General features: G+C 33.6%; 1 protein-coding gene across 8 annotated transcripts in view; it reads left to right on the top strand.

Moving 5' to 3' along the window:
• Positions 1-25,095, top strand: part of Marchf7 (membrane associated ring-CH-type finger 7) — a 50,794-nt gene extending 25,699 nt beyond the window's left edge. For 3 of the 8 annotated variants that reach the window (XM_078017463.1, XM_005315768.5, XM_021730611.3), the window contains exons 3-10: positions 3,363-3,558; positions 5,480-5,647; positions 7,167-8,271; positions 11,158-11,327; positions 16,980-17,089; positions 19,732-19,845; positions 21,306-21,354; positions 23,774-25,095. In XM_078017463.1, coding sequence (XP_077873589.1) covers positions 3,363-3,558; positions 5,480-5,647; positions 7,167-8,271; positions 11,158-11,327; positions 16,980-17,089; positions 19,732-19,845; positions 21,306-21,354; positions 23,774-23,832 — 1,971 coding nt within the window. In that variant the 3' untranslated portion in view covers positions 23,833-25,095. Of the gene's footprint in view, positions 1-3,362; positions 3,559-5,479; positions 5,648-7,166; positions 8,272-11,157; positions 11,328-16,979; positions 17,113-19,731; positions 19,846-21,305; positions 21,355-23,384; positions 23,410-23,773 lie in introns of those variants that run through there. The other 5 variants (XM_021730645.3, XR_001230070.4, XR_005737967.2 and 2 more) reach the window with 5 other exon arrangements.
• Positions 25,096-25,130: the final 35 nt, after the last annotated feature.

Consider the following 25,130-nt stretch of genomic DNA (forward strand, 5'->3'; position numbering starts at 1 on the left):
AACCACTAGCAAAACTAGCCAGGGTTTTCTCCCGTTCATGTATAATAACAAAGTGTTTTTCTGTCTCTGGGAGAATAAGTATAGACTTTATAGGCTACCATTTGAGCTGGCAATTATGAAAATTGTTTCATGAACAGTGATTGTGTGTTTAAGCTTTTAGTGATGGCAGATTTCAAGTATCTGAAATGAAATGTTTTATTAAAGTCTCATCTGCTACGGTCAATATTTTTAATGACTGGCATAGTCAAGTATCTCATTAGTAGCCAGTACCAAAAAACTCTGGAGTGATTTTAGGTCCTTAAAAATTTCTCAGATTATCTCTTAAGTCTGATTTTTTTTTTCCATATTAAATCTAATGAATGTTTGAATCTTTTATAATTGCTTTCTGTTTTCATTTATTTTATCACTGGGATATATTTCTTGCTATTCCATTGGCTTCCTAATTTGTTTTTTTATTATGTAGTCATTCCACCTATTTCATCTTCTACATTTCTCTAAGTCTTTCTGTAAAGTAGTAGATCTGATAGTATTCCATGATTCCCAAAGTCAAGTTTGCAGAAATGCTATTCAACAAGTTCCTATAACATATGCAAAATGAGAAAAGTAATGACTGTTTATAGTTTGTCCAATTTAAAATATCTTTATTCTGAATTATATCCTTTGTGTTTCTATAATTTATTTAATACCCTTGAAGTTTAGGGCAGATATTACCAAAGTGATCTACAGATTTAAGGCAGATCATTTTACATAACAATGACATTCTTTACAGAACTAGGAAAACCTGTCCCAGAATACATATGGAAGGGCTGGAATTTTGGCTCAGTGGCAGAGCACTTGCCTAGCACATGCGAGATCCTGGGTTCGATCCTCAGCATCACATAAAAATAAAATAAAGGTATTGGGTCCAACTACAATTAAATAAACAAAATATTTTTTAAAAAAATACATGTGGAAGAACAAAAGACCCAGAATAACCAGAGGAATGCTAAGCAAAAAGAACAATTCTAGAGGCATCATAATACCTGGTTTAAGATTACACTATAGAGCTATAGTAACAAAATCAGCATAGTACTGGCATAAAAATGTACACAGTGACCAGTGGGACAGAATAGAACACCCAAAGACAAACCCCCACAGATAGTCATGTAATCCTTAACACCGGGTGCAAAAAACATCTATTACCAGGAAAAAGAATTAAATAGCTTCTTCAGCAGAGGAAATAAAGAGAGAAATGGGAAAAATTTTTGTCAACTACTCTTCTGATAGAGAATTAAAGAAAACAGATAACCCATTTGATAAATGACAAATGAATCAAACTATTTCTCAAAAGGAAAAAGTCAAATGACCAACAAATATGATAAAAAGGTTCAACATCCTTAATAATCAGGCAAATGCAAATCAAAACTACATGGAGATTTCATCTCATTATGAAGAGTAAATAATCTGGGTGGGATGTCACCCCAGTGCCTGAGGTTGGGGATGGGGTTGCTGAGGCAGGAGGATGGCAAGTTCAGAGTTAGCCTCAGTAAATTAGCAAGGCCCTAAGCACCTCAACAAGACACTGTCTCTAAATAAAATATACCCGTCCTCAGTGTTTGTTCAAAGGAACTGAAGTCCACATACTTAGCAACACATGCATGCCCATGTTTATCGCAGCACAATTCATAATAGCCAAGTTATGGAACCAGCCTAGGTGCCTATCAGTGGATGAATGTGTAATGAAAATGTAGTGTATATACACAATGTCGTTTTATGCAGCCATAGAGAACAACAAAATTATGTCATTTTTAGGAAAATGGTTGTAACTGAAGAATACCATGTTAAGTGAAATAAGTCTGACTCAGAAAGTTAAGAGTCATGTGGTTTCTCATATATGAAAAGCAGAAAAAGAAATTTTTATGAGAAAAGAAGGGAGACCAGTAGAGTAGAGAATGGGGATTAGGGTGAGGGAGAAGGGGAGTTAATGCACAGTGAAATTGACCAATTTATGCAGGATTAGGTAGTAGAAAAACCTGCCAGTTGTAAGTAGCATTCTTTTCAAATTTTAAATTAAAACCTTTTTAATTTTGATCTTTAGCATCCAAAGTTATTAGAACCACTGCCCAGAGGATAATTACACATAAATTATTTGGTTCTGAGATATATAATGAACTTTATTTCTTATGCCAATTAATTCATTGTGTCTCTATGGATTATTAGGTCCAGAAGGCTTATAGGACCAAGTTAATGCTAAGCTGAAGAGTGTCATAAAATATTGATGAAATCATATCTCCATGTTCTTGAATTTTTAGCTTTGCATCTTCTACTTTTCCATATATATGCAAAGTTAATAAATTTCATTGTTAACCATGAATTGTGATAGAATGCTTTATAGACATGTTTTCTTATTGTCTGGCTATAATGTTCTCCTTCATTTGCCTGCTCAATAAACTCCAATTTTGACCCAAGTACCTCAGCCACCTCTAAATCCTCCCCTACCTCCAACAGACAGGATTTTTTCTGAAAACTCTCAGCATACCTCCTATTATACTACTTACTTATTTTTATATTTATTTACATATTTTATATTTTTATATTTATTTTTTACTTGCCTGTTTTTGGAGCTGCTTAATCAGTGAAGTAACTGGGAGTGTTTGTACATTATGATTAACATTTGTTACAAGTTTTCATTTGTATCCACATATGTTAAAAAAGGAGCTAGGGGTTTTTAAATATTATTTTAGTTTGTTGATTCACTAGTGAAGAAATTCCAAATGCTAGGATTTATTATTTAACGTAATCACAAGTAGTGTTGACTGTCTGTATTCCTGACAATGGGAATCAGATCAGTAATAAATTTTGGGGGTTTTGTTTTATTTCTACTGGGGTTCAAAGCCAGATCTTTATATATGCTAAGAGGGAACTCTTGCAGTGAGTATATGTCCCCCCAGCTGATAAGTAAATTTTTCATTACTTTAGAAATCTCATTTTCATAGTAGGGTATTCATAATTAGTTTATGTCAAAATCTTTATTAAAGGTGTTCTTGTCTACCTTTAAGAAGAAGAAACAAAGTTTCTCAGAAGATTGAAATATTTAACCAAGAAAAATGATAGTTTTTGCTCTTCTGTGTTTCATAACCAAGTGTGTATGTACAGTTATAAAGAGAACTTGTTGTGAATGAGATTTATAACTAGCAAAATAACAATTATATAGTAAAGTGATACATGGGTAGAAGGAAATAAAAGCTAAGAAAAAAATGTGATAGAAAATTGATACTTGTGGGAATAAATTGTCCCTTGGGAATTTATTAGAGCATTATAGGTTAAATTTCATGTTGAATGCAAGCAAGTTTTGTTTCTTTAAAACTTTTTGAACTTAATAGTCTACGTCAGCATCAGCATCAGCATCACCGTTTCAATCTGCATGGTATAGTGAATCTGAGATAACTCAGGGAGCACGCTCAAGATCACAGAATCAACAACGGGATCATGATTCAAAAAGACCTAAACTTTCCTGTACAAATTGTACATCTACCTCAGCTGGGAGAAATGTTGGAAGTGGTTTAAATGCAGTATCAGGTAAGAATTATACAATTTCTGTAAAAGTCACTGTAGATGTATTTTGAACTAAAGCCATTTATTGATCTTGGGTTTGGGAATAAGCAGATAGACTTTCATGTAAAATAATGGTTTGGAAATGTAGTGCAGTTTGCAAATTTTACTTTAAGTCAGTGCTAAAACTGAAATTAACTCTTCATTTTGCAGTTTTTCTAAATTTGGTACAAATATCCTACAATATAAAGGATATTAACAGAGTAGTAATCAGGTTAAAAGTGTAGTAGTAGTAGTAATTGGTTAAAAGTGGCATGCATTTATATGCTGGTTCTTATGGGAGATTAATTTTTCAAGTATTATTAGGAAAGCCAAAACTATTGATACATGTTGAAAACACCTCCTGAGCATATTTTATGGAAATGATAAACATGGTATATGAGGTTTATTTTCAGAAAATATGGAAACTGAGCCCAGTGTAGTGGTGCATACCTGTGATCCCAGCAACTTGGGAGGTTATGGTAGAAGGATTGCAAGTTCAAGGCCAGCTTCACCAACTTAGGGAGAACATCAGCAACTTAGCAGCTCAGTGATGGAATACCCCAGGTTCAATCCCAGTACCATAAAACAAAATAAGGAAACTGGAAACTCTTTAATTAAAAAATGAAGTTGATGCTATCCTAGAAAGAATTCTGTTCAAGGAATTAGTTCTGATTCTAGCCATCTGAGTAGATGAATGGCATTAGGCAAGTTACTGGGATTAGGTAATTTATCCACAAAACTCCATGTCTGATATTTTGTACTCTTAGACACATACTTGTATAAATTGAGATCTGTTATTGAGAGAGCAAAAAGGTTTTTCTCCTCACTTATACTTCTCTAAATGAAATGTTAGTGCCTGAAATTGTTGTCAGAGGGAGACAAAACTTTTGATAACAAAATTGGAGATAAAATTCTCAAAATGCTCATGAGTTACTAATTGAATGTAAGCAATTCATTTTTATTTTGATAGGCAGGACTGCCATGTAAAAGACACTGCCCATATGAAGAAAATTAAAAGTACTGTATAGGATGGGTGATGGGTAAGAGCAGATTGGCCTAACTTTGTAAAAAAATACCACTGTTGCAGAGATGTTTTTTTCTTCTGCTATATGAAGGCACAGCATTAAGTACCTAGAGCTTTTTCCCTTCATTAAGGCTGTTGGGACTACGAAAGGAAGCCAAAATTTCACAATAAATAGTAAGACAAGGTGTGAGACAATTTTTAATTTACTTTAAAAGGAAATTGAGTAAAATTTTGATCATAATTGCAGTACATTATTTCTTACACTAAAGAATGAACCAAATGTGGTAGCCATAAAAATGTTTCTGGGATGGGTATATTAGCTCTGTGGTAGAGTGTATGCTTAGTATGAGTGAAGCCTTGGGGTTCAATCCCCAGTACTCCCCAAACAAATTTTTTTTCCGTGATAAAATTGTGTTGTGATCTGTAGTCAAAACTGCATGTCAAGATGACTTTGATTTGATTTTGGCAGTTTCCCAACATCACTTTCATTGATTATGAATTTCTGTCATCTTTGGCAGATTAGCATTTTTTTTATCATGTTTACATTGTAAAATATGTTTAGGAGGAGGTGACTGAGACACTGATATCATATATAAGGATAAATTTTACTGTTAAAAGTGTGTTTATTGTTTAGCATGTGGAAGGCCTTGTGTTCATTGCCCAGCACCAAAACAAACAAAAAGAGAATGAGTAGGACAGAAAAAATGTTATAACTGATTAGTTCATTAGTAAATGATATGATTTGCTGAATTTTGGTTGCAATAGGTACCTGTGGGGGTTCCCATAATAATTAACAGTAACCTCCCTCTGTATTACAGAAGATTTACTCTTACCAAAAGTCTTAAATTTTCTCTAAAATAAAACTTCTTCAATTAATTTAAGATTCTTCTTGGAGGCATAGTCAAGTTCCCAGATCTTCATCATTGGTACTTGGTTCATTTGGAACAGACCTAATGAGAGAGAGGAGAGATTTGGAGAGAAGAACAGATTCCTCTGTTAGTAATCTTATGGATTATAGTCACCGAAGTGGTGATTTCACAGCTTCATCATGTATGTATGAACTTCAGTTGTTAAGTACAACTTATTTAATAATATTGTGTTTTCTTCTTTATGTCATTATAAACAGTACAGAGAAATAAATGAATTGAATCATATGTCCTTATGTAGACTTCATAAAAAATAGCATAATGTTTCTTTCCTTGTGGGTGGATGGTGTTGGGGATCAAACCCAGGGCATCAAGCATGCCAGGCAAGTAAGTGCCCTACCACCGAACCACATCCCCAAACCACATAATATATTTTGTTGTACTGTATTTGTTGTTTTGCTTTAAAAAATGTAAACAATTTACTTGAGTATTTAGAGTTTATCTGCCTTTAAGTTTTTGTTTGGTTAAATTATTCCTTTTAAGAATGCGTATGTTAAAAAAGTATCATTAGATAATTCTAGTCAATTTGTTTATAAGATATAGTTTAATAAGTAACTACTTCTAATTAGATTCTGAAATAGCTAAATGTTGAAATCGGCTAGTTTAAGTTGTAATTTCGAATTATTTGGTATAACTTGAGTATGCTTCTTTTCATTAAGTTGATGTAAAGACCTGCACAGTTTACATCACTGTTATCTAGATTTAAGCATTTAAAATATTTACCCCAAGTAATTGAAAGGGAAAACTAGTAGTCAAAATTGACAAATATAGCAGACAGAAGTGGAGTTCAGTTTACATAGAAGAGGAAAGCACATTTTAAAAAAAAGTTTGGGTTATTTTAAGTAATCTTACTGGGGTGCTTTATTGAAGACAAATAAAAACATTGTTTTATTTATTTGGCTTTGGTGGAAGGATCTTGAATAGACAGTATCAATGGCTTCTAGATTGGGGGATGTAAAAATACAGGACAAAAATAGATTAAATCCCTAATAGTTTGTCCTTTCATGAGTCTCTATGTTTAGCACAGTAGTAATAGAGCTCTCCTACATGGTATATAGCTAACTGTTCTTAACAAAGAAAAATTCAAAACTCCATTTAAGATATATTTTTTAAAATGCAGGTGCTAGAGCTCTGTTCTACATCAGTTCCAAGCAATGTTCCAAGACAAACTTTTTTCTAATGAGCAATCAGAAATCCAAACTGTTGTTATTAACTTAAAAGACAAAAAATTAGAGGAATTTTAGCTATTAGCAGGGTTTGTCATAAATTTAGAAGGGTGATAATATGTACATAAAGTAACTTTTGTGTTTATCAGTTTAGATTTTTGGAGACTTTTCTATTATATCAGTTTCTGATAATAAATTCAACTGCTTAGCCTTCATACTTCTTTTCATTAGCTCATGATATAGTCTTTCTTTTGAATTTGCAATATTGACTTGACATGGTGGTACTTTATTTTACCAGTAGGAATAAGAAGAGAAATACTGTTTTTTCTCTAATGATAGTTAAGCTCTCTAGTTATAAGACAGCAGTATTCAGCTCAAATTTAGCATTTCATTTTGCTAGCAAGTAGTAGTTAATAAATGCAAGTTTAATAATATTATTTCATATAATTGGTTACCTTTCCTTCCTTTCAAAAATAGATGTTCAAGACAGAGTTCCTTCTTCATATTCACAGGGAGCGAGACCAAAAGAGAACTCATTGAGCACTTTACAGTTGAATACATCATCCACAAGCCACCAGTTGCCTTCTGAACATCAAACAATACCAAGTTATAGGGACTCCAGCAGAAATTCTTTAAGATCAAATTTTTCTCCAAGAGAATCAGAATCTGTTCGAAGCAGTGCACATCCTGGATTTTCTTATACTTCAAGCAGAGATGAAACCCCAACCATAAGCAGTTCAGAAAGAGTTGGTTCATCTCAAAGATCATTTCAAGAATCTTCTGACAATGAAGGTAGACGCACAACCAGGAGATTGTTGTCACGTATAGCTTCTAGCATGTCATCTACATTTTTTTCACGAAGATCTAGTCAGGATTCCTTGAATACAAGATCCCTGAATTCTGAAAATTCTTACATTTCTCCAAGAATTCTAACAACTTCACAGTCTCGGAGTAATGCAACATCACCTTCTGAAGTTAATGATAATAGGGGGTCTGAAGCTTCTCAAGGATTTCGATTTCTGAGGCGAAGATGGGGTTTGTCATCACTCAGCCAGAATCATAGCTCTGAGCCAGATTCAGAAAATTTTAGCCAGGAATCTGAAGGTAGAAATACAGGACCATGGTTATCTTCCTCCCTTAGAAATAGATGCACACCTTTGTTCTCTAGAAGGAGACGAGAGGGAAGAGATGAATCTTCAAGGATAACTACCTCTGACATACCATCTAGATCTCATATTTTCAGAAGAGAATCAAATGAAGTAGTTCACCTTGAAGCACAGAGTGATTCTCTTGGGGCTACTGCCAACAGACCACAAGCAGCTGGAGCATCAAGCAGTACCTCTACAGGTGGCTCCTCATCAGATTCTGCTCAAGGTGGAAGAAATACAGGAATAGCAGGGATTCTTCCTGGTTCCTTATTCCGATTTGCAGTTCCCCCAGCACTTGGAAGTAATTTGACCGACAATGTCATGATCACTGTAGATATTATTCCTTCAGGATGGAATTCAGCTGAGGGAAAGAGTGAAAAAACTAAAAGTGCACCTTCAAGAGATCCAGAGAGATTACAGAAAATAAAAGAGAGGTAAATCTGAATATTCATCTTAAGCTGTATAGCTAGAACAAATTAGAGAAAGAATTCTTTTTAATTGTATATGACTTCTAATAACATGGATACCTGAAATTACTTCCCAAACTGTTTCACTTACAGATAAATGGAGAAAATTAATAATGAGGTAGGCACTTGGGGTTGTAAATTGCATCAAGAAATAATCTAATGGTTATTTTTAACCAATTTAGGATGTAAGTACAAACAGATTTTTTAAAATGTTAGTCTCTTATCCTCTTTCTTGATTAGATTTTTATTAAATGGGGTTGGCAAGAGATAATAAATCTGTATTAGTCTTTACTAAGTTTATTTTGTTTACCATTATTGGGATTAAATCCAGATGCATGCTACAACTGAGTTACATACCTAGCCACCTCTTCCCCACCTTTTTTTTTTTTTTTTTTTTTTTTTTGAGATGGGGTCTTACAGAATTGCCAAGGCTGGCTTTGAAATCCTGCTCAGACTCACTAATAACAGGGATTACAGGAATGCACCACTGCACCTAACTTTGTTTTGGTTTTGAAGCTTAAGTGTATATTGAATGTTCTTTACATATTCGGATTTATTAATAGGTTTCAGGTTTTTTTGTTTGTTTTGGGGGGTGGGGTACTGGAGGATTAAAATCAGGGACACTCAACCACTGAGCGACATATGACATCTCCAGCCCTATTGTTGTATATTATTTAGAGACAGGGTCTCACTGAGTTGATTAGTGCCTTGCTTTTGCTGAGGCTGACTTTGAACTCAGGATCCTCCTGCTTCAGCCTCCTTAGCCGCTGGGATAACAGGCATGAGCCACGGTGCCCTGCAAGTGTCAGTTTTAATTCAGGTCTTGCAGTGTTTTTGTACTATGAGCTATCTGCTGGAGGAATGTAGTAACTTCTTGCCCTCAAGGTTAGGTTTATTAGAATGCAATATTGTACATAGAAGGCAAAGTCAAAGAGAAACAATTGGAGAAGTTGCCTCAGCTCAGCAAGAGACCAGGCAGGGACTCATATGAGCTAATGTTCCGAAGTTCTGGGCCCCAAGCTGAGGTTACAAGGGGCTTTTATAGGAAATTTGACATCATTTCTTAACCATAACAACATTGGTGAGTTTTAATTCTTGGCCTGTATGACCAAAGAGCATGCATAGGGAATTTATGGTAAGTGGCTCACAGGTGTAGAACAAACAGTACAGCACTTGTGAGTTTTATTGGGAAGTAGCCTTCACCACAGGCAGCAGTAATGTTATAGGGAACAGATGAGGTAGGACACCAAAGATAACAGGAAACAGTTTAGTTGGCTGCAGCCAGGTTCAGAGGGTATAGCTTTCACTGTAATCAATTAATCCCCTGAACCCTGAGTAACTAGTAAAGAAGTGTTCAGCATCTGAGTGCTGGTCTCTTTCAGGCCTGTGGCCAAATTTAATTATTATAAGATAGGGCAAGAGGAAATAGGAAGCACAATTCCGTTGAACTCTTTTGTAAGAGATTCTTTGGTCCTAAGATAATTATGGTAAAGATTTCTGGAGAAACTTAATTAAGATTTTCTGTGGAGGAGAGGGGTGCCACTACAGTAACTCAAGATAATTTGAGCTTACTTCCCTAAGAGTTGTATTTCTAAGAACTAAGTCTTGGAGGTATTCGTTTAGACAACAGTTAATTGTCCTAGCAATTAAGCTATGTAGGAACATTTCTTCCCAGTTCAGAAAGTTAAAAATTATAGGCATCTGTTGGATCTCCGGCCTTGGAAGCCTGTCACAGAGATGTTTGCATTTCAGTCTCCTAAAGATAGCTATTTACAATCCAGTAGATACGGACCCATAATTTCGAGGAGAAAGGCTGAGGGTGGGAAATTAACCCCTTCCTCAGGCTTTGGTTTTTCATTATAATGTTCTTATAATTTCATTTTATAATCAGGTCTGATGTCTCTGCCACAAAACATTAGGCCTGTACCCTTTCTATTAGATAGTTTGAAAAGCAGCACTTTGAGGATATTTTACCACAATATGTGTCTGTATTTTCATTTTGCCTTATATATGAGAATTTTAAGAATTGATCTCCTAAGTGAAAAATAAACTTAATAGGTTAGAAAGTTAAAAGTAATACAAATGCCATATTTTCAACCTTTCTAAATAATTTATGCGTGGTTGTTTCTCTGATAAAGGTAAGGCATGAAAATTACCTAAAAGTTGTAAATCTTCTTTTTTCTTTCCACAAATCTTTTGCCAGATTCATTAGGAGACTATACAATTCAGGTTGTATTTTGGTAGCAGTTCAGCATTCAGTATTAAATAGCATTTGTTGACCTGACAAATGTTAAAAGAAACAGTTCTTTGCTTTAGAAGTCTACCCTTGTAGAAATCAGGATATTTAATAGGATTGCTGGGGGTGGGGAAAATGGAGAATTTAACTTCTTATTCATTTTTTACTATGATCTAATACAAGAAAGTTAACAGTTGAAAAATAGGTGGTTCTGCTAACATATAACTGACAAAGCACAAGTCAATATGTGTTTATTCACTGATACAGTCTTAAATTTGGGGGAGTGATGAGAGACAAAAATGAAGAGTATATATAAAGTGACTGAAAAATGTGGAACTTGTGCTACCAAAGACATATTTACTTAAATCACTTAAAGATAAGTGGTAGAATACCCTATTTCATTTACTTTAAAATATTTGTTATAAATTTTTATTGTCGATGAAATTTTTTTATGATTACTGTTTATTTTTTGTCACTGCTTTGTTGTTGTTGTCCTTTACTTTTTTCCACTTAGTGTGAGGAGAATAATAATGAGAGATTAGGATTATATGTAATTGGAATGATATACTAAGATGAATTATTATTTCTGTCTTGGGAAACTGTGCCTTCTTTTCTAGCCTTCTTTTAGAGGACTCTGAAGAAGAAGAAGGTGACTTATGTAGAATTTGTCAGATGGCAGCTGCATCATCATCTAATTTGCTGATAGAGCCATGCAAGTGCACAGGAAGTTTACAGTATGTCCACCAAGAGTGTATGAAAAAGTGGTTACAGGCCAAAATTAACTCTGGTAAGATTTACCCCTTTATGTATTTTGTTTCCAATTTTTTTCCAAGAGATACACGTATGTATTCATTTTTGCTAACAAAGTTATAATTTATTAATTGTTGAATTTAGACTTACCTAATTTTGAATTTAGACTCTTACAAAAAGTATCATAATCATTTTTTTAAAAAGAGCATTTGTCATGCTTTATAAATTTGTTTATAATAATATTTCTATGGTTTTGCTACCCAACTGTTTCTTCATACATATATAAAAAATTTACAATTCCTGATGACCCTTATGTCATGTAAAATCTTTCTGAATCAAAGAAATATACTCACCATTTACCATCTGTGTATTTTTGAGAAAACTCGTTTCTCATGCTGTTGTATCACTTAGCACATTAGGATAATACCTATCACAGGGTCCATTTGTTCATTGAGAACTGTTACAGAGCCAGGCACGTTTAGTAAATAAGAACAACTAGGCACCTGCTCTTGTGCTTATATTGACTGTTAAAGGAATACCTTTCTTAGGTGAGGATATTTCAACTGATAGCTGATCAGTGAGGGAACTAGCTATTCCAGAGTGAGAAGGGAATTTTTATCAGAACAGCTAGTACAAAAACTTAAAAGATGGGGATGACTTCAGTGTATGATGCTCAGTATAGCTGGTGTATAATTAGTGATGGTGGGGAAGGTGTGATACATCAGTAGTGAGAGGTCAGCAGAGGCTTTTGTTGTTGTTTTTTAGAGGGAAGGAACTAGTTACATTTATTTTTATGTGGTGCTCATAATCAAATCCAGTGCCTCACAGGTGTTGGGCAAACACTCTGCCACTGAGCTACAGCCCTAGCCCCTTGTGCAAGACTTTTGAAGATAAATTCTAAAGCTAGATTTTTACCTAAGTATGATGGGAAGCCACTGAGGGGAAAGGAATAAAATGGTATTATTTATATTTGGCTGCTCTGTGAGTAATGGATTTTAGGGAGATCAGGTGTAGAGGCAGGAAGACCAAGCAGCAAGCTATTACAATAGCACTTGCTAGAGTTAGTGATGGCTATCTAAATGTGGTAGTAGTGACAGTGATGATAGAAATTCATAAAATTGGATTGGAAAGAAGCCAGAAATATAACAGGTTTGGGACAGGAAACTAAGTGTTCTGTTTTGGACATTTGTATTTGTGCTACTTTTTAGGTGACCATATAAAAGTGTCAAGTATTCTATTAGCTAGACAAGCCAGGCACTTTGGGAGAAATACTTAAAAGTTACAGTTAAGGAACCAGAAGGAAATAAATAACATTTTAAATGGTCTTCTAGTAAAGGAGTTAAATATCAGAGACATAGGCACAGGACAGAGCCCTAGGACACCCAAATATTTACTGAGAGCAAAGGAGATTTAAAGAGCAGCCTCTAGTTAGATAGGAAGAAAGCTAAGAAAATGTTATGTTCAAGCCTAAGGGGGCAGTATGATCAACCTTGTACTGCTGAGGTGTCAAGTAAAGTAAGAATAGTGAAATGACAGTTTTGATAACATGGATACCCTTGGTGACTGCAGTCTCTGGAGTGAGTTAGACAGGACTGAAGAGAAAAGGAAATTAGAAAGGGCAGACAGCAATATAGACCTCTCTTTCAACAAATTATTGCCAGGGCTATTGGAGACAGCAGCAGGAATTAGAGAATCTTAATGGGTCACAGAAAGTGTTTCAGATTGGATACTTTCAGTCATGTGTTTGAAAATCCAGTGGAGAGGGGGAAAAATCTGTGAAAAAGAGAGAAAGATGGGATCCAGAGCACAAATTGTTGAATGATTACCCTTTGAAAGAAGGGATGTTTCATTTCCCGAAAGCTATTGTAGACATCAGTTTGTTGGTTTGGTGGGAGGATGCATTGTTTTCTATATAATTGCTTCTAATTTGTTAAAGAAATAAGTTTTTTTATCTGATTGTGAGACAGGTTAGGAGATTTTGAAATGTGGGCAAAATAGCATTCTAAGTCTGTATGGTAGGATTTCCAGGTAGCAGTAGTATCCATAACTATGATTTTAGGGCAGGGGGTATAACTCAGTGGTAGAATGCTTGACTAACATGTGCAAGGCCCTGGGTTTGATCCCCAGTGCTATAGAAACACAAATTTTAAATAACATTTTAAGGTGAGACACATGCATTTTTTTTAAAAAGCAGCTTTGCAGTTTCTTGGATACAGACACTGAGTTTATTGGGCTTGGGTCCTTGGTAAATATCACAGAGGGTGTTAAGGGTATCATTAAGCACATAATTGTGGTATGGTGGTGTAAATTTAAATCAGGAAGTGGATAGAAAATGGTAAAGTCAATGTCTTTGAGTCTTGATATTAAAGAGAGCTGCCAGACAAGTTGAAAAGAGCTAGAGTGATTAAATTGTAGGTATGCAAAATGAGAAGATGCTTGAAATGAAGATCCTAGGAGTAGTGCAGGTCAGGGTATGACCTTAAAGTGAGTACCTGAGGTGGGATCATAATGGAATCCAAAGTGGATTATTCTATGTGGATGTTGAAATAACCAAAAAATAAGTTGATAAGGAAGATGCAAGCTGGGCACAGTGGTGCACACCTGTAATCCCAGAGACTTGGAAATGTGAGGCATAAGGATTGCAAGTTCAAAGCCATCCTCAGCAACTTAGCAAGACCCTGTTTCAAAATAAAAAGTGAAAAGGACTGGGTTTGTTGCTCAGTGGTAGTGCTCTGTGTTCAAACTCTAGTACCAAAAAAGAAGAAAATGGGGGCTGGAGCTGTAGCTCAGTGGTAGAGTGTCTCACACGTGAGAGGCACATAAAAATAAAAATAATAATAATAAATAAATGTATTTTTTAAAAAAGAAAGTAGCAAGTCATTTGATGAATGAGGTTTGAAAATATCGATGAGTGAGCATCTGCCCTCACTTTAGGTTATGAGGTACGAGGGACTGTGGAATAAAAATGACTAGAAAAGAGGATGTTTTAGTCAGAAGGTATTGTGATTCACACATAAAGGTAAGGAGATGATTCAAAAAAGTCTGGTTCTTAAAAGAATTTATTGGTGTTAGACCATGAGTACTAGAGAACAGAGTGGAAGTGACCTGGTAGGGTGTGAAATTAATAAATGAACATAAGTGTAAGATTAGGGCCTGATAAGTATAGCTATGTGTCATAGATAGATATATTGTGAAGTTTGATAGCAGTGTTATTAATTTTCATATTCTGTTGGAGGAGTCAAATTACCCATTCAAGATAGAGATTAGGTGCCCACTGGGAACTTTTTTTTTTTTTCCGTGGTGGTGCTGGGGATTAAACCCAGGGCTTTGTGCATGCAAGGCAAGCACCCTACAGACTGAGCTCTATCCCCAGCCTGCCACTGGAAACTTTTCCTGCAAATTTCTGAAATGTGGTTCTTAAGGAATAAGCAGAATCTTTCTTTGAAGGAGTATGAGTGGGGAAATAGCTACTTTATAAGCTTGTCTGAGTCCCAGGCTCTGGAACAAGGCATTTCTTTTGTAGCTGCCTCTTCTCTTAGTAGTTTCGTGTTATGATAACCTTATAGGCTTAATTAGTCACTACTGTTTGGTGTGATTAAGATTCATTAAGAGATTACACATAAAGTGCTTAGCATGGTTCTTGACACTGAGTAAGGGCCCAGCAATGTTATATATTACCAAAATGAAGAACAACTTGATTCAACTTCTGATACCCTGGCAATTGGATTGTTAATGTTGAGTGTGGAGGAACATATAATACAAGTTTATTGCTTAAGAACATTGCCTTTTTGGAGTTAGACTAGACTATACTAGAGTAGACTATTGTCTTCAACACTCAGCTAGCTATAGGCTCTTGAGAATGATTATATTCATTTATTTTATTTATTTTTGTAAGGTACTGAGGATTGAACCCAGGGGAACTCTACCCCCTGAGCTATAATGCCAGTGTGTTTTCTCCTGTTTGCTTGTCCTTTTCCTGTGGAATAGCTTGCCACTTCTTTTGTTATTGTTTGGTTTTGGTTTGTTTTCTTACTAAGAACAACTCTTATTTTGGGTTCATAGATCTCCAGCCCTTTTATTTTTTAGTTTTAGTCAAGAGTCTTGCTGGACTTTAGGGTCATGATAAACAAAATGCTCTTAGATTGAATCAAGTATGAGAGAAAATGATTCATTCAAGAAACTGTAAAAACAAGATACATGAGGCCAATGCTAGTATAACACAGCATGTCATTTTTACAATAAACGTTTGTTTTCATAAGCTAAAGGAGTATCAATCTTCTCGTTGACTAAACTGTGCATGATTATATAGCAAAAATCTAATGTACTTTTTTTACAACTCATTGTGAGACGTTATCATATACTTCCTCAGATTGGAATTCACCTTCCTTTTAGCTGTTTTCTTGAAAATATGCATTAGTTTAAGAGTTTTTTGTACTTCTTAAGATGGGCTACTGATTACTCTCCGCAGAATCTCTAAAACCTCTAATTATTGCTTGGCACAAAACACTAAGAAATGTGAGTTGAATTTAATTTAAACATCTTATTTGTTATTCATGTAACTTATTCTAATTTAAGTCATTTTTTAAATGTTTAAAGCAAGAATGGGGGAATCTACATTTTTAATTACACTAAACCTACTAAATTGGAGCCAGAATTTTATAATAATCTGCTGTTTAGTGCATTTGAAACAAATGTTTCCCTCTTTTAAAAATGTGTTAAAATAGATATAAAATTTTCCATTTTGACTATTTAGGTGTATACTTAAGTTGCATTTATTGTGTAATCATCACTACCATGTATTTTCAAAACCTTTTCATACCCAACACAGAAACTGTACCCTTAAAATGCCGTAACCCCCCACTCCTTCCCAGTCCCTGGTAACTTTTGATCTACTTTTCTGTCTCTCTGAATTGGCCTAATGTAGATATGTCACGTAAGTAGAATCATAAAATATTTCTTGTTTTGTATCTATCTTATTCATTTAGCATAATGAATGCTTTCAGGGTTCAGCCATAGTGTTAGCATGTATCGGGACTTAATAATTCTTTTATAGGCAAAAGTAGCTGGGTTGGTTGGTTGGATTTGTGGTACTGGGGATCAAACACAGGGCATTGCAAATGCTAGACAGGCACTACAACATTGAACTACATTTCCACTCCCAAAGAGCTGCTTTTATCTGGACACAGGTGTGGACGCATTTTTCCCCTCTTAGTCAGCAGGGCAGGCACATTCCTTAGAAGCCAGGAGATCTTAGTGTAGGCTATTACCTGAAAGACACTGGCCTGATTATGTAAAAACTACCTGTTTGAGATTTATCATTAAACTGCTTACATAGTATCTAGTCAAGATACTTGAGGAGGATGTAGGAAGTATGGATGACATTCCATTGCCTGGCATTCCATTACCTCTTTCAGCTTCCCTCAATCAAAAGGATATGTGAACATCAAGAAGAATATAGCAGAGATATTTGAATAATGGGTGGAGGACTTGACATGCACATTGGGTGTTACAGATTACTATTTTAAGAGATGTTACTGGTTTATTGAAGGAACATAATCTCTCTTCTACTATACTCTCCCCTTTTTTTCTAGTCCCCTTCTTGAAACTTTCTGCCTTTTAAACCTAAAAATTAGGAGGGGAAATGTTTTTCAAGTAAAATAAGTTTTACTTGTCATTTAATTTTTACCAGGTTCTTCATTAGAGGCTGTAACCACCTGTGAACTTTGTAAAGAGAAGTTGCAGCTTAACCTGGAGGATTTTGATATTCATGAACTACATAGAGCTCATGCAAATGAACAAGTTAGTATATTTTGCCTAATTTGGTAAGTGTCTATTCTATGCTTAAAGGACAGCTCTTGAAGAAAAGATTAAGTCATGGTCAGAAGCCCTACATTAAACTAGCAATAATACTTTTAACATAAATCTGTTACTGCATTAGGTGTTTATAATTTTTCTGTAACTTTAAGTGAAAGGCAATCATTGTACAGGTTTTTAATCCATCAAGGTAAAATTTGTCGTGCTCCCTAAATAAGCCTGAAAATAATAAAAGCTTAGGAAAGTGGTCCCAGAATAGGCAGTTCCCCAGAACTGTATTTGAGATGCTTAAATGATAGTTAGAATAAAGAGCTCAATATCTTTCCCTACTGAAGGAAAACTCCAGGAGCAGAAAGTATGTGTTTAAGGAGCTCAAAAGGGTGACCCTAGAGCCCAACTGTCCAAGTGTGGTTAGTGAATTTGTTATGAAAAGAAATATGATGGCAAGGGAATGTATGAAGTGCTTGACCCTTCCCTGACCCCAATTTTATATGAGGTGAGATACACACAATATCAAAATAATTTTAAAGTGGACAATTCAGTGATTTTGATACATGTTCAAAGTGATGTGCAACCACCATTTGTCTAGCTATGAAATATTTTCATTACAAAGAGAATCCTGTAGCGAATTCTATAGCCATTACCAGTTGTTCCCATTCAGTCTTTTAGCCTCTGGCATCTACCAGTCTATTTAATAAATTTAAATGCTTAATGACCTTGCAGGAATTAGATATAGATACATTTCTTCTAGTTTATCAGTGAACTCTTATTCTGTCCTCATCTCGACATTTCATATAAATAAAATTTTATGATATATAAGGTCTCTTGTGAACAGCTTTTATTTTTAAAATAAATTATGGAAATATTGGATACTCTTTGAAAATCTGATTAAAACTATGGATCCTCCTTTCAAAATATATAGCACAAATTCTGTATATAATTTTAAGAATTCCCAGATCTCTTAAAAATAAAAGATCATGATTGCTTAGATTGTTTAGATCAGGCTTAAGAATCACTGATCTCTAAAGAATGAAACATTGGTGGTTTATATAAAATAACTGCTATATTTTATAACAATTTTATTATATTCCTCTAATGAGCCAGTTGTCCAAAAAGAAAATAACTTTCAGCAATCACTTCAATCCCCAAAAAGTCTACATAGACAGCTGAGCATTTGTATTTTAAAGGACAGGGGAAAGAATATATAGTATATATGGAGTAGTGCAGGGAAAAGAAATAATTTTTGTCTTTTAAAGAATGAGTAAGTTTCAAAAGGATTCTCTCCTGCCATCTTCCTTCTTTTGATGTTCATCATTTCTCTTAAAATGAAGGCTTTGGTTTTTCATTCAGGGAGTGTTTTTATTGTTCTTCAAGCACTTTAATGACTCACATTCTTACATGACTTAGAAATGTTTGGAAATACCTGGTGGAGTCATTATTAAGACAATGACTGGTCTGATTAAGCTTCCAGGCTTTAATTTGTTTGTTTTATATGAATCATGGATTCTAGTGACCTAACAACTACCCTAATTTTAAGTGATTATTTTGCTAGTTTCTTTCCTCATTTTCTAGTGGCTTCATTTTTCTGCAAGGTGATTAAGCATTTAAGGCTTAATAAAAATTTTCTTGATATGTGATTTTTTTGAGTTACAAAGTAAGCATTTTAAAAAACAAATTTCAGACTTCTTGAATACTCTGTAGAATCTGATAACCAAATACTTGCTAAAAATAAATACTAAAAATACACAATTAACTTGATGATTTAATTGCTCTAAAAAGGCACAACTTACCTTTTCACTGTTAAAATTGTAGGACAAATCAGATTTTTGTTTTTTCAGTGCTGGGGATCAAACCCAGGGCCTCACACATGCCAGAAAATTGCTGTACCACTGAGCCACATTCCTAACCCTAGATGTTTTTAAAACACTAGTATGATTTGTAATCATAGCTTTAAAATAAAAGAACAGGGCTAGGGATATTGCTCAGTGGTAGAGCACTTAACCTAGCATATTTGAGACCCTGGGTTCTGTTTCCAACACACCATCCATGCATGTACACACACACACACACACACACACACACACACACACACACAGTTTGAGACCAAAGGACTCTTTTTACCAATTAAAATTTCTGTGTGAATGAGTTACAGTATTATCTTGTTAGTTTATTCTTATATTTTTCTGTTGCCTTCAAACTAATTATATTACACATGAAATACTTGAGCTACCAGAATAGGTATTAGTTTAGTAATATATTGATTTAGTGTAAATAAATATACTACTTACTTTTTGTAAAAGGCAATCCGTTATGAACTTTATTAAAAACCAAAGCATTCATTCTGCTATCAAATTATTTAAAGCTAAACTTTTATATAAATCATTACACAAAAGAAAACTGAAAATAAAGAAGATAATCACACCTGTTTGGACTTATGGCATTAGTAAAATGTTAGGGAATTATAAAGGGCAACTTTTTATTTCTTATTTTAATAGAATGGCACTGTATGCCTTATCAGGAATTAGATATAAATATATTTCCTCTAGTTTATCAGTGAACTCTATCAGTCACATTTTAATTTTTCCTTCTCCATTTTTCTTTTTCTCCTGTTTGCTTCCCTGTTGAAGGCTGAGTATGAGTTTATCAGCTCTGGTCTCTACCTAGTTGTGTTATTACACTTGTGTGAACAAAGCTTTTCTGATATGATGGGAAATACAAATGAACCAAGCACACGTGTCCGAGTAAGTAATATTGGAGTGGGGAAGAGGGAGGGTATGATACAGCAGCAAGTATTTGCCTTGGAAAGCAAGTTAAAAATAAAAGTATTATAGATTTAATGAAAATTGCTGTCTTCCTTACTTCTGCACAAGCTTTATTTTCTCATAAAGCTATTTAGAGAAGGAAGTAATTTTCTAGCTCTTGAAAGTAATTGGAATATATTTCTGGGAAAAAAGGGACAGAATTATGAACACAAAGGATATGTGTTTTTTAATATTTAAAGGGGGGGGCCCTCAGTATTAACAGGTTAGGATCCTGAAATTGAACTCTAAAAGCCAAAAGAATATGGTAAATTGACTTCATTTGTTTGTTAGTATACTGTAAAAAATGATCAGCAAACTAATTTTTTTAAGTGTCCATAATACAAACTAAAATATGGACTAGTTGCTGTTAACTGTGTACACTATTAACTATAATAAAACATTTAGACTAGCTGTATGTTAGGTATTTGTTAAGTGAACAATGCTGTTTGCCTCTGTACACTGAAGGAAACTTGTATTCTGTTGTCTAGGCCATTTTGCGTAGCAGGGCCTAGGGTCTCTATCTATTATTACAGAATCATTCTGCATATTAATATATTGAAATGTGTTCATAAATATCTTTCAGACTAGTTTTTGTATAAATGTTCACTTTGTTGATTAAAAATTTAGTAGATTTTATGTTAAGATGTAATGTTTTTATTTTGAAAATTATATCAAAAGGGTACAATTCAATGTACATAATACTCCTTCTATTCACTTTTATCATGTGAATATTATAACAGTGAGTCTATTGAAAAATTATCATTGAAAGAAAAGAGAATAAACTATCAGAAGCAACATTGAGAATTTAAGCAAAGATCTCTTGACTTCTAAGTACTTTATAAATCATGAGCCCTTAGCTTTAGTTAACTCCATTAAATGATTTCTACAAGTGTCTTAACTCTTTTGAGAATGAACAAACCATGTAAAGCATATGTCTGCAGAATTTATACCTTGAAAAAAAAACCTTATTATTATTATTATAAGATTAAAGTGATTATTAGAATTTTTTGAAGTATAAAATGTATCTAGATCTATCAAATTTAGGCAGGCATATCTGAATTCATTTTGTCCAAAGAGCAAGGATTTTGGGGGGCCCTCCCCCTCTATTTCATAATTTTTAAAAAATATAAGAAGACCATGCCATTGGATGTAATTATTTTATTGTATGTTTCCAGTTCCAATAAACTGGTTTCTACCTCATTGATAATGATTATATAAAACATTTAATAATAACACCCTTAAGGTTATAATTTTTGATGTAGGGGGAGAAAGTCCCCTATTAAAACGATTAAAATGATGTTTGATTTTTTTTAAGTAAAAATGAATCTCCTATACTGATTCTTTCTTTAGATCCATTTGCAACATTTAAACTACTGTATTTCTTTCTGCATTGTTTCTAGTTTATTAACCTTGCAAGAACTCTTCAGGCACATATGGAAGATCTCGAAAGTAGGTGGAATTTCCCCTCCCCAGACTTGTTGAATTTACTTTTGCAAATTAAACCCACAGAACAAAACATAAGTATATAAACTCTTTTATACCAAATTAGATCTTCATTTATAGGCTTATTAATACCAAAATGATTAATCTGGGAAATATGGGTTGGGCAATTGATACTAGTTTTTTAACAGTATTGAAATAAATTATTTATTTTAAGGTAAGGAAGGATGTAATTTTAACCACTAGCATTTTATTATAAATAAGTTATTTTTGATCACTTCAAATTTAGCACTTGTAATAAAATCATAAATTTACTAATCAAGGCATATCTCCTATTTTAGTGTTTCAAGAAATTTTACTTCTTATTTAGTTCATTAGATCATAAAATGTTTTCCTTGGTATTTTACATGGTTCTAGGAAAACAAAGGAGAAAAGAATCCTGATTATAAGTCCATAACAAAAGCCCTAAGGTTTTCTATTCCTTGTTCAGGTCCTTGTGGACATTTTATGTAGATAGCTCCAATCTCCTTTAAGACCACACACACCATTAGGCTTGTCTGAGTTTCCAGATGAAAGTACATAAACCCCAAATCTTCAAAGGCATTTAACAGCCCGTTCTCTTCAAAGTCCAATTGCTTCATGCCTGGTGGGTACATCTCTATAACAGTTGCTGGAAAATCCAAGGTTACCCCTATTCAGTATCTGCCTCTTCTACTTTTCCACCCAAAGCAAAAGATTCCCCATTCTAGTATGCAATTTGAAGTGTTTTTAACTATGTATTCACCATTTGGTTACCCATATACTCATCCTCAAAATTCTTGGTGTGTTACCTATAGTGTGTATAAGATTTTTGCATTTAGACAAAGCTCAGCATCCTTTGATAATAGTTCTCGTAAAAACCTTTTGATTTCTTGAATATTCTCAGGATGTGGATTCTTCTAAGTTAGTTTACTAATTTTAAGTTTTTAAAGGATTTCAGATAAAACTGAGCAACACATTTTTATCATTTTAATTAGTATATGTGAAAATAAAAGAATCACTTGGAATTCATTTAGTGTAAATTTTTTTTATGACTTCTTAGTTCTGATCCCTTATATTAGCCATTATACAAGTCTCTTTAGTTTTTTATTCTTTTAAAAATAATAATTTTATTATTATTATTTATAATCTGTAAGATGTGATGATAATAATGTTTTGGTATGTTTCCCCTAAATTTCCAGGGTTTTTTTTGGGGGGGGTTGTTTTTAATTCTTACTTAAAATTTAAAAAATTCTTATTTAGAACATAGTTTCTTAAACATAGTCTTTTTAAAGTACTAATATTCTGAAAATTAATTCCAACTGAATTTTTTTCTCCTATGGAATTAATCCAGGAGAAAACACAAGAAGTTTCCTATAAGGCTATTCTGGTTTTTTAGTTTGGCATTTCTTTATTGATACAACATAAAATTTAAACATAAAGACCATAGGGTTTATCTCAGATATGAGCTGGGTATATGCTTGGTGTCATTTATTAAAAATAGATTTTATCTATAAATGTTGCATACTTTTCCTGTGCTTTGCTTTGGGTGCCCTTAAATTGTGCAATATTAATACAAGAAAAGAGTTACATTAAACTTTTCTGCCCTTGATAGTAGGAGAGGTGTTAATTAGATTTTTATTTTTGCAGACTTTCATTTTACTTCACATGTTAAGCAATTTACAGAATACATAGTATTTTACTACCTTCCTAAAGACATTCCACAATGTTTTATATTAAATCTTGATCTAATAATGACTCTTAAATAAACTGAGGTCAGAAATATTGCTAAAGTGATAAGTTTCTGACAGTTTAGAGACGGAATAATCTCAGTAGTAGTTGTTTAGTGAAGCCAAATCTTTTAACTTAGGCTGTGTCTATATAAAGCTTTTTGACTTACTAAATAAACTTTTTTCTTGGCATTGTATAGACATAGCATTGATGTAAATTTCAAGAACATCCATAACCTATTATTCTATGTACATTTTTTTCCATTCTCATCGGATGCATCAAACATGCAGCGGTAATAAGCCAGATTCTACTCAGGTGTGTGAGAGGACTTGCCTTAAATTCACTTTTTCTCTGATGTATTTATCATTAGTTACTATGAACACAAATTTATCTCAGAAACATTTTAGAAGATACTTTTGAACCACATTTTAAAGCATTTTCATTTTTATAAAAACTGTGTAACATTACAAAAAGATGTGGGGGTGGGGGCATTTCAGATAGGCATCACTCACAATCAAACCACCCTAACCCTGTCATGATAACTTATCATTTTGACCAAAACAGTGTACTAAATTGGGATTTTTATTTTACAAGTCATTGCTGTTCTGGCTTCATATTTACACTTCCCATTGTCATCCCCCTTAAAATCATTCTTGATCATCCTGTTTTCTTTCAACAGCTTCAGAGGATGATTCTGAAGAAGATGGAGACCATAACAGAACATTTGATATTGCCTAACTTCAGTTAAGACAAATGGATGATCTGTGAACAAGTGTTTATTAAAACTGGCAATTAAGTATGAATTAATTTTGTGGGGGGAATGAATGCCTATTAAATATATTGACTATACATAAAATGAATATATACATATACATGTATTCATGTACATATATATTCATTCTCAAGTGTTGCTGAATTAAAATTCTGCTGGACCTTTTAACACTGGCCAGCAAATTCAATGTTTATAAAATTGGTAATCAAAAGACTTTTTCTTTTAGGTGAGTGGGAAAGTATTACCCTTGTTTTCAATATCTAAGCAGTGCCCATCAACCCTTTTTTGTGTTCTGAGTAGTCATATTTATGAGAAAAGGTTTGTGTTTTAGTCTCTTGCTAGTGAGAAAAGTGGGTCAAAATATGCTTTTAAAATAAAATGCCAAATGGCACCTAGTTTTCCTTTTTAAATGCCTTAAGTTGCAGTCATATTTTTAATAATCATTTACTTCCAGTGTTTTGAAAAAAAATTTTTTTAAGAATGGGAAGGAGGTTATGAAGAACATTGTATTAGGTTTCCAAATTTAATTTGAATTCTAATTCACTTAGCAATAAAACCTAATTTAAAAAAAATGTATAAGAGATGTAGAAATGATGGATAAATTTTTGTATTGATTTTCAAAATGCAGATTATATTTGATAGGCCATAGTATGTGTAGTATTCCTTTTAGGAATATTATAGCTATAAATTATATCAGAATTGCCAGTCAAATGATATTTGGTTTAAAAAAAATTGTTACAATCTCAAGTTAATGGAATATTTTTAAATCCCACATTCAAAGTTTAAAACACTGGTTTTCAACGTGTTTTTTAGTGTTGTCACTTCTTTATAGATAAATATGATATAAATAACCAATTTGGATCCTGGTCATTTTTAACTGTTTCTTGGTAATTCTGAGCATTTATTTGAGGATTAATATTTTTCACTACCTTTGAAATTCAAACAGATGAACATTACCTATTCAACATGAATGGTCTACAGTGTGGTCATGAGTTGTGTATACTTCCATAACATTGTATTTTTCCTCTGTCAACAACTTTAGGATACACTTAAAACACCTTTAGGTGGTTTCAGATTAAATTCTGATGTTATGGCAACAAACTACTCTTTTAAAATCTAAATAGAAACCATGTAATTTCTCAAATGTGAATGAACAGTTTGCCCACACTTAGTTTGTTGGTCCTATGTAAAACCTTGGCTTGAAATAAAGTGCATACTGATTGATTCTATTTTACAGTTTGAACTGTTTCCTTATAAACTGTTG

Source organism: Ictidomys tridecemlineatus, chromosome 7 (genome assembly GCF_052094955.1).
Source record: "Ictidomys tridecemlineatus isolate mIctTri1 chromosome 7, mIctTri1.hap1, whole genome shotgun sequence".
Lineage (NCBI taxonomy): Eukaryota > Metazoa > Chordata > Mammalia > Rodentia > Sciuridae > Ictidomys > Ictidomys tridecemlineatus.